The sequence below is a fragment of the Tenrec ecaudatus genome, chromosome 1 (genome assembly GCF_050624435.1).
Source record: "Tenrec ecaudatus isolate mTenEca1 chromosome 1, mTenEca1.hap1, whole genome shotgun sequence".
Lineage (NCBI taxonomy): Eukaryota > Metazoa > Chordata > Mammalia > Afrosoricida > Tenrecidae > Tenrec > Tenrec ecaudatus.
Genome location: NC_134530.1, coordinates 172,979,732 through 172,990,191, shown reverse-complemented (window position 1 = coordinate 172,990,191; position 10,460 = coordinate 172,979,732). Strand labels below are relative to the sequence as shown.

The window sequence follows — 10,460 nt, the reverse complement described above, 5'->3', positions numbered from 1 at the left end:
GAGAAGGACACAGAAGCAGGCAGTGGGTCGTTCTGCTATGCACAGCATCACAACCAACACAACAGCGCCTCACAATTGTTGACAGGCTTCGTTCGTCACTAACTAGAGCACACTAAGCCCCTTCTCCATTCCTCCACTCCCCCAAATATTCCGGACAAAGGGCTGCAACAGGCTTTTACTGAAGATTTGCAGCAAGGAAGAGGATTTGCATTTTAGCACTACATTGATCCCCCAGACCAACCGAACACACTTCGAACTCATAGTGGCCTATATAGAATTCCTGAGGTTCGTAAACCTATGCAAGCAGACAGCCTCATCTTTCTCCATGGAACGAGTAGTGGGTTTGAACGGCTGACTTTGCGATTAGCTGCTTCATGCTTGTCCAATAATGCCACCAGTTCTTTGTCAAAATCTTTTTATCATCCTGCCACCAGGGAGTGAGGTTTCTCACGAACGCCCTCATTGGCTAGCCAAGCTTCCGGTTCCGTGACCTAGCTCCAACTTCCTCTTCTCTGCTCTTCAACGCCGCCTCACGGCTCATTCTCTGCTGACTCCCCCGAGGGAAGAGACAATTTGGGGGTTGCCTTCCAAAAGAGACGATCTCACTTTCTAAATAAATCTACTTAGGTATTTTCTGAAACAAATATGATTTGGCTGTGGTTCTTTGATGTCACTGGAATTGTGTATTTATCCACTTGGCTCCAGGGTCCACTGCGAGCTCCCAATGCTGGACCTTGGCCTTGGGAGGCAGAGCACCCACTGCCACTCCTCTGAAGTCATAAAGGATGAGGACAGAAGACCAGGTTAAGAATCCATGTGCTATCGGTCACAATAGCCGAAAAGGTGCAAACTACCTAAATATTCATCAGCGGATGAATAGATCATCAGAAGATGGTACATACCAGGGTTCTCCAAAAAGTTTGTGGGAAAATTCCATTACCCCTTAACTCTGTTTTCCCACGGATTTTTTGAAGCACCATCATGCATTTAATGGGATATGACGCCACAGAGAAAATGAATCCTGTGGCGAAGTGGAGCCACTTGTTATGACTCTTCCATCCGTAGCCTTTGTAACTGCACCCAGCGACTTGGAGGCAGCGGATAAGTAAGGAGTTTTAAAAGACTCTTAGGTGAAGATTGGTCACATTTCTCTTATACTCACGTTCCTCTGAATATAAAAGGGCCATCGCAGAAGCAGGAAGAAAAGGGACCCCACAACCTCTGAGTAAGAAGAATCCCCAGCATTATGTGTGAGGCCCCTGCCTAAAGTGGCAGGTCTTGACGGTCCTTACCAGAGGCAGCAGACTGCAGGCAAAGACCACGGGACCAAGCTGAGGAGCCACAGTGAGACCATGAGACAGAGTGAATAGTGTCTAAGGCACCACGGACTGAGAGGCCGAGGACCAGAGAGAAGCCTTTGCCAACATGGCTGAGGAGAGTAGCACTGAGGATGCAAGGGCTGTATCCTTCATGGGTCCTGATCCTGACTTGCGGGAACCTGTGAACTTCCCTAATCACCCCATAGCAGTAAGTGTTGTCTGTGAGTTCTGTGGGCTGTTGCAACCGCTTATGGTGCCCAGCAGAGAAGCAGCGTGCCACGGGAGGGATGGTTGGTGTCAGAAGAGGATGAAGGAGGGCGGTGGGGGCCTGTCTGACCTGCCTCAGAGCAGTTGTCCGTGGGCAGATAAGAGACGTGGAGTCCCCTTTTCCCTTGTACGGCCAGAGGAGGTATGCCATGGTTCCCACACCATTCATGATGACCCTCGAAAGCATTATACTAAATGGAATAAGTCACTCACAAAAGGACACATGCTGTAGGACCCTACTTGTATGAAATATGAGGCCACGTAAAGAATCTTGCTATTCGGGTTCTAGTTCATCCATGCATGGGTTTCTTCCAATGAAAATGTATTTAGGAAAGTGAGCTGATTCCAGGAACCCAAGTGGAAGGTGAATTTTGAGAATGACGAGGGCAACGAAATGTATAAGGGTGCTTTACTCAATTGATGTATGTATGGATTGTGATAAGAGTTGTATGAGCCCCAATAAAATGATTAAAATAGATTAAAAAAAAGAAAAATATTTAAATACGTCTCTGAACTCAGTGGACAGCTGCAGACAAGTCTCAATAATAGACTTCCCTTTGTATCGTGAGGGTGCCTTTAACGAAAGCTCTAACCCAAACAGTAGCTTCTGAGGGGATCTGCAAGGCCAGTGAAACTCAAGGCCGAGAGGGCAACACAGAGGATTATGGCAACGTTTATGGGGGATTCTCAAGGGAATCCTGACAGATTTTCCTCAGAGGACACAGGACAACCACAGGGCATTATTATGAAGGAGTTTTAAGAAAATTGAAAACTGCATTGGTGACAGATGCCAGGAAAGTTGTGTTGAGGCATGTTTTCCAAGCTCATTCTTTGGGGTTTGTAAGGACAGTCGCATGAGAATTTCAATGGGAAATGACACTCACTCTTCAGTACTGGTCTTGCCCCGAGACATTTTTCTGCTCCCCAAACCTAAAGCATAGCAAAAAGGAACAAATGCTGCTGTTTTAATATGACATACATTCTTCAGGGAAGGGTTAAAGATGGAGCCATGGCCTTCAGAAGTATGTAGACCCAAACGGAGGGTACGCTGAGAAGCAGTAGCTTGCCATTTTAAAATAAAGGTTTCCATGACGCCGTGGCATTACTTCTTGCCTTAGTCTTGGAAAGAATCGGAAAAAGCATACCGCTCAAAGTTTATTGGTGGTTATCTGGAACAAGAGGAAGGGCGAGAGAGAGGTATGCTATTGCTTCGTGGGCACATAGTTTCTGTTAAGTGTGATGGGAAATTTTGGAAATGAATAGTGGGTGATGATTGTCCAACACGATGAACATGGCATTGAGCTGTACATGTGAAAAAATGTTTCAATGGTAATTTTTGTATACATGTATCTTTACAATTAAAACAACACAGGTTCAATTGCCTGTCAGCTGCAGTAGTCTGCCTCCGACGTGTGGTGAAAAGCTGCCCATTCCCGTGTCCTCCCACGAACACCTGGGGAGTGGACCATTGTGATCACTGTGTACTCATTGAGTAAATTTTGGAAGTGGACCTTTCTTCCTAGTCCATCTCCAGAAGCCCCACTGAAACTTGTTCAACACCATACTGTGTAACCCTGTAAATGGGGGGTGTGGTGGTGGTGTGCATGTAATCAGTTGTTGGCCGGGGAGTTGAACCTGAGTATCAACTTGATGGTATGAGCGAGTCTTCTACATGGAAGGCAAACATTCTCCCACTTAGTCACCACTGCACCCACACTACCAAGCAGCTATGCAGCCACTTAGGAAAAGGACTGAAACAATCTAGGTAACGCACACAAACCAGTGTCTGAGGCAGACACTCGGGACTCAGTAAATGGCGGCGCTAGTTACTCCTGGCTGGTCTTTTGCGGTCAGATTGTGGCGGCGACAGGCTCCATGCAGAGTGAATGTGCCACCAAGAGCAGGGAAGAGGTTTCTGGTGAGGCTGCGTGTGTGACTGAGTAACCCAATTCCGGACATAGGAGGATAAAGTATGAGTTTTCAGCTATTTTTCCTTCCTTCCCTTCACTGATTGTTGCTCAAGCATCTTGACACCATAAAGGACATCGTTTGTCAGTGAGGCTGGAGAGAAAAGTAAAAAAGGCTCAGTAGTTTTATCTAAAACCATTTTAGGCCTCTCCTCCCACTACCCCTGGTAGCATAGTGGGTTAGGTGTTAAGGTACTAACCAAAAGGTTGGCGGTTCAAAAACTAGCTGTTCAAAAGGACAAAGATGCCACTCTGCTCTATAGGGTCACTGAGTTCGTATCTACTTGATAGCAATAGGGTTTTTCCTGAGTCCCGGTGGCAAAGTGGTTACATTTTAGGCTGCTAACCACAAGATAAGCAATTCAAAACCACTAGCCATTCCACAGGAGAAAGATAAGGCTTTATTAAACTGGCATTCCATGGTGTTCAGCTTCCCGACACGATAGCTGAAGACAAAGCATAAGCAAATGGGATGAAAAAAGCTGATGGTGCCCGGCTATCAAAAGATATAGTGTCTGGGGTCTTAAAGGCTTGAAGATAAACAAGTGGCCATCTAGCTCAGAAGCAATAAAGCCCACATGGAAGAAGCACATCAGCCTGTGTTTTCACAAGATGTTGACAGGATCAGGCATCAAAGAACAAAAAATCATATCATGGTGAATGAGGGGGAGTGTGGAGTGGTGACCGAAAGCCCATATGTAAGTAAGTGGACATCCCCTTACAGAAGGGGCGGGGGGAGGAGACGAGCCAGTCAGGGTGCAGTATAGCAACAATGAAACATACAACTTTCCTCTAGTTCTTTAATGCTTCCTTCCCCCACCCCCCATGTCCCTTATCATGATCCTAATTCTACCTTACAAATCCAGCTAGACCAGAGGATATATACTGGTATAGACAAGAACTGGAAACACTGGGAATCCAGGACAGATAAACCTCTCAGAACCAATAATGAGAGTAGCATTACCAGGAGGGGAAGGTGGGGGGAAAAGGGGGAACCAATCACAATGATCTACATATAACCACCTAAAGTGGGTAAAGGGAAACGTCGGACAGTATAAGACATGACAAAATAATAATTTATAAATTATCAAGGGTTCATGAGGGATGATGAGGAAGGGCAAAAAAGGAGGCACTGATACCAAGGGCTCAGTAGAAGGCAAGTGTTTTGAGAACGAGGATGGCAACAAATGTCAAATGTGCTTGACACAGTGGACGGATGTGTGCATTATGATCAGTTGTACGAGCCCCCAATAAAATGGTTATTTTTTTTTAAAACAGTGTCTTGGAAACCCACAGGAGCAGTACTACCCTGTCCTATGGGGGCTCTATGAGTCAGAATTGACTTGATGGCAGTCAGCGAGAATGACTAAAGATTGAAGATTCATCTGGGGATTTTCTATATAAAGAGCAACACAAGGCAAGGTTAAAAATTCTTTATTTGATATTTAGACAAAGAATAGGTCTTGCAGCATAAGGAGTTGCTTTCAAGGATCCAAGTCTGTTAGCGTTTCTTATGCATTTCAAACCAACAAACATTAAAGGCAAGAGTGGTACATCTTTCCTCATCTTCACCACCTGCTTAGCACACAGAGGGGGTACCACCTTAGCGAGCACGCCCTGGTGAAGCAACACCCTGATAGCACAAGCATTTCCCGAGGCCCCCCTGCTCCACGGCCAAAGCCCTGTGGGCCTGAGCCCCGCTGACTCGCCAACATAATGAAAATCACCTTAGGGCGGGAACTTCTCCAAGGCCAGGAAGAGTGCATAGTTTTCATTGAAAGGCCTGATTTAGGAAGACGTTCTCTCCTGGTGACTGACCTGGAAGTGACTGACCGAGTGAGCTTTAAAATACAAGGGAGCTTCAAAAAGTTCATGGAAAAATAGAATTAAATGATAATGGGAGCTTCCCACACATTTTGTGAAGACCCTCCTCCTACATCTGAAAACCAACCCAGTCGTCTCGATCTAAGGCGCCTGCTCGGCGGTAGATAAAGTGCTTGGTGGCTAAAAATGAAAGGTCTGCGGTGTGAACCCACTGCCGAATGCCGACAGATGCAGCAGTCGGCTTCCACCAAGGGTTACAGTCTGGAAAAGCCACAGGCAGTCCCACCCTGTCTTAGAGGGTCTTAGAATGGACTTAAAGGCAGGGGCTCACCTGCATTTGGGATTAGTATGCTGGGTACAATGCCACGTTTCCTGGTTCCTTCACTTAACTTATCACCACACTTGTCCACAGGGCAAATGGCACAAGAAATGGTGCTTGTGCATCTTTACGGTCTTCTTGGCTCCTGAGCCTATTGATATAACGAATGCGTAGTTTGTCAACAGTTGTTGAGAATGGTGCCCACTACGTGACAGAGGGCCAGCTTCACACACCAAACCCCCCCCCGCCCCCGTCTTCCTTTCACACCTTCCAATGCACAGGGCAGATGACGCCGACGCCAGGACCACCAGCGCACAGTTCTAGTCTTATTGTAAACACACTCTGATTCCAGCTTTAAGTTACCACAGCGCACATTCTTGATTCTTTTTTTCCAGGTAGGAGAGAGCCACGGAGGAGAGTTGCTTTATGTGCATAGTAATCTTGGGGATCCAGCGGCCTCTTGGGGGGCTCTTAGGGAATGACAAATCCATCGCAACCCCTCCACCTCTGGAGGGGGGCGGGGGGAAAGCCTAAAAGCCACCCAGGAGTTTCCTTCCTTCCAAAGATGTTATTAGACATAGGAATGGAAATATCTTGCATTTCATTCTCTTGTAGGCTTTCCTCTCCTTTTTCAAACAAAAGCTATACTTTGTCTTTACATTAGAGGACTGATTCTATGGCTTGGAGATGAGATGATGCAGGGCTGAGGAAATCCTCGTTTCAGTAAGGGATTTTTATTTCACTCAGTAATGGCTAAGGAGTCCCTCCACGGATGGTAATGAGCTCCTCTTGATTTTGACAAGAGCCGTGGTGCTCATCAAACCGCCCACAGTACGGCAAGGCCACCCTGGCAGCGCAGTTCCCACAGGCCGTCGAAGGGAGCGGAAGCAGCCTGCCACCTGAGTGGAAGTGCCCTCGAGGTTAGACTGAGAGTGGGCGTCCAGTCTGACTCAGTCTTTCAGGCAGTGAGAAGCGGTTACTTCAAGTATGTTGTTAGCAAGTCAAATACAAAAGTCGCATCCCTCTCTCCCAGTTTTGTCATGTGTCTGTCTGGCTTTCACAAGCAAGTATCATGAGAATGGCCCAAGAGTGAGTGTCGCAAAAGGGGAAGGGAATTCTGGCTTTACTGACTCTCAGCACCACAGCAGTAGGGCCTTTCCCAAATCTCACTGCGAGGCTGCTGGCATGCACACCCAGCAGCAAGAAACAGCCAAGGAGCTTTAACCAGGACTCGTTTTGAATATGGAAAAATCTAATTGAATCCCAAGTCCCTTGTTTAATCGGCAGAATGACTCATATGACATTGTTGCTTTCAAAACCCTTCATGCTACTTGCTTAACAAGAAGTGGCAAAGAAACAAAAGCTTTGTGTTAGAGTTTGTAGTCTTAAAAATAAATAGATAAAAAGTTAGAAGATGCTCAGAGCTTTCATAATCACAGGGATTTTTTTTAACTTGTGAGCACATAAATTCCACCCAACAATCTAATGTAAAATTTCTACAGTGTGAGAATGGCAAACAAAAAACATTTGTTCCAAGACCAATTCTTTTGCCAATGCCGAACTTTGGGTCCCTGCACTGCCGGGCTGCAGGTGGGCATGTTACCCCCCAAGGGAAGAAGCTCTGAACGTGTCTCTGAGTAGTTACCACGGAGGAACACCCACCCACTCACAGTAAGTGTAAAATGCCGGACGGGTCTCCACCAGCACCTCCGAGCAGTGTGGTACCGTCATTCCCGAGAGCACAAGGCCGGCCACCACGGGCAGGGGGCCTCCCCCAGGAGTGTCCTTTTCTCACAAGCATGTACAATTCCCTTTCAAAAATTAATAAATTAAAAAATATATACACATGTCCCTCCCATAAAAAACCTCCCGGCTGCAATTCTTCTGAAGGCAGCCCTGTTCCCCAAATTAAGCCAAAGGGGAAGCTTAATTTATCAATCTAGCACAGCAGCTTCCCATTTCCCACAGGGCCTGGTGGAAGACACTTTACAACCCAAACTCTTACTGTGCCATGAGACCAGTGAGAGTTTTGACAGCAATTACAAAAAGAATAGTCTGCACTTGTAGTTCCTGACACTTTCTGGGGGGAGGAAGGGGGAGAATCTTATTCCCTCTTTCCAGAAAGAGCACGTCGTCCTCAGGAACAAACGGCAGTGGGCAGAAGGGTCAGCAGTGGAAAGAGAAGGTGAAGCCTCCTGGCTGCATTTGGACATCACTTTGTGGGCACACCACAGCCAAAGTACCTGCCCAGTCTTTCTAGAACCTTCTAGAACTGCCTGCTCTTTGGTTGTGTGCCTCCTCCCTAACCTGCAACCCCATATTCCATCAGCTGACAGAGGCAGTCCAACGGGCTAGCAGGGCATGATTGGCGCACAGGAAGAGGAAGGGGCGGCGGGCTCAGGAGGAGAAGTAAAGGGCGAGAGTGCAGGGGTCCGCGCATCAGGTCTTGTTGGGCCACTCAGTGCAGTACAGAGGCCTCTCCGTTCACGACCACTCTGTGAACACCTGGTTGGCATCTTCTGTGATAACTCTTGGTGGTCCTAGCAAAAGGGGAGCCGGGTGGGGGCACCCTTGTTGCCACTGCCTACGAGCTATGACCACAGCCTCGATCAGAGAGAGAAACGCGGTCCTGGGGGCGGGGGGCGGGAGCTTCCTGAGGTCAGGGAGCTCAGGAATGACTCAAAACCCGTTCGTTCGTTAGCAGGGTCAAAGAGGAGGCCAATGAAGTCTGCAAACCACAGCTGACCACGTCCTGGAGCACCCCCTTGCCGCTTCTGCCTCCGCCCAGGGGCGGCTGTGAGTTCCCTGGAAAAGGGCCTCGATTCCGGAGGGAGAGGCATCCCCGTCTACAGAGCGAAGAGCCAGTGAGAGGCTTCACAGTGATCCAGGAGCCAGGCCTCTTTTCACAGGTACAACACAGACGGCTGCGTGTAACCCCGGGGAGGCTGACGGAACTTCTCTTTCCTTGCCTTGCCTGGAGGGAGAAGAACTGACCGGGAGGGGGGTGAGGCAAGGCAGGGAGGAAAGGGTTAGGGCGGAGATGCCCGTAAGGGCAGTGCTTTCGGAAGGAGGCCTACCAAGAAGCTGACCAGCTTTGTGAAAGGAGAGGGAGGAAGGCTCGCTTTAGCGTTTGAAGCTAGGACATCAGAGAGGACAATGCTGCCTGGGGTCCGCCTCTAGGAAGTCACCAAAGGAACCAACAATTGCCTATGGCAGGAAGACAGCGGGCCAAGGAGGGTAGAAGATGGTGATCACCCGTCGGTTTGTCAGCATGGGAGGAGGAGCGCGTCCATTCTGCCACCATTTTCCCCCTGGAGAAACGGCATTCTGCCTGCGATGCTGCAGGAGCACACACGTGCACAAGTTCCAGAGAATAAGCTCCTGCCTCGTGTGTTTAAGTCGCCCGCCAAATTTGGTACCAGACGGTGTGAGGGGTGGGGCGGGGGCTCCCAATGAAAAGACAGGATTTGTCCTGGGGTCCTCAGGGGCCTGACCATGCGAGTCAAGAGGAGACAATCGCTCGAAGCCCTATCTGCTCAGCAGCTACTGCTCACGGACAAATGCTGTGGCCTTCGTCTTTCTGCGAATGTAAATGCAGATCAACTCCCCATGTTTTAAACACGTGTGTTCACGGAGCCATCTCCTCTTCAAAGCCCACCACGACCCCTTCCTTTCCAGTCCATTCTCCCAACTTTGCTATTTGTCCTGTTCCCACAGCAGCCTGGGGTGTGACCCACAAATGCCAAATGCCAGTCAACTTGATCAATGGGAGGTGTCCTCTTTTACTTACAGCTCCAGATTACTCGGACTCTTTGGGGGTTCCTTTTTTGGGGGTGTTGTGGGTTTGAAACACACTTCTCAGAGGGGGGAATTGCATAAAGGAATGCCAAATCTGATTGGTGGACACTCCAGAGCACTTGAGCCCGGCTCCAGTTTAAATGAAAAGCAGGGTTATCAGTAAGTAAACTGGCTGAGGGGTGGTGGAATCTGAAAGAAGATGACACTTTAGATAAAACACAAAAAACCAAGGCAGAGGGCCAAGCAGCTTACAAAGGTAGAGGGAAACCACGGACCCCAGGTAACACTGGAGAAGGGAGGGCGGAATTTGCCCCAGGAGAGCCGCTGTTCACTTGTTTCCGGACTCCAGTGCCTTCCACGTTGATGGGTGGATGGTGAAGAGCAAAGCGCTCTCTCTTCTGCCCTGTGGAGCCAGGCAGTCATCCGCTGGCCTCCGACAAGGCAATAAGACCCGTTTCTCCCACACGCCCTGGGCCTGGTGGAATGCCACTCCTAGTTTCCCAGAGGGACCCCAGCACCCTACTGCAAGGACTCCGGGAGGGTGCGGACTGTGCGCGTGGCCTCCGTGGCCACGGGAGGGGAGCCATAGAAGGTGCTGGTTTGATTCCTCTGCTGATCTCGGAGGTAAGGGGGAACTGATGAGCTTTTGATGTGGAGGATCCTGGTGTCCATCACCTGGCAGTCAATCTGCATCATCACTTCGTAGTCCTGCCCGTTGATCACATTCTCTGCAGAGAAGACACACAGAGAGATAGAGGTCAACAGAGCAGCTGTGTGTCTCTGTCAGAAGAGTCAGTCCCGGGAGTATATAAGGACAGCTCTCACTGGCTTGATAAGGGTGAGAACCACCGCTGTCGGGAGTTAATGTTACAGACATGGAGTCTCCTAGTCTTTCCCCACAGTCTATCACCAAGGCGAGGGCAAGTGGGACCCAAAAGGAAGGAGGCCTTTGGGTAGTAGAAAGGG

At 48.8% G+C, this 10,460-nt stretch overlaps 1 protein-coding gene across 2 annotated transcripts in view; it reads right to left on the bottom strand.

Annotated features, from left to right (window-relative positions):
• Window positions 1-4,971: 4,971 nt before the first annotated feature.
• Window positions 4,972-10,460, bottom strand: part of ATF6 (activating transcription factor 6) — a 235,030-nt gene continuing 229,541 nt past the window's right edge. For both annotated transcript variants that reach the window (XM_075564052.1, XM_075564043.1), the window contains exon 16: window positions 4,972-10,222. In XM_075564052.1, coding sequence (XP_075420167.1) covers window positions 10,014-10,222 — 209 coding nt within the window. In that variant the 3' untranslated portion in view covers window positions 4,972-10,013. The remainder of the gene's footprint in view (window positions 10,223-10,460) is intronic.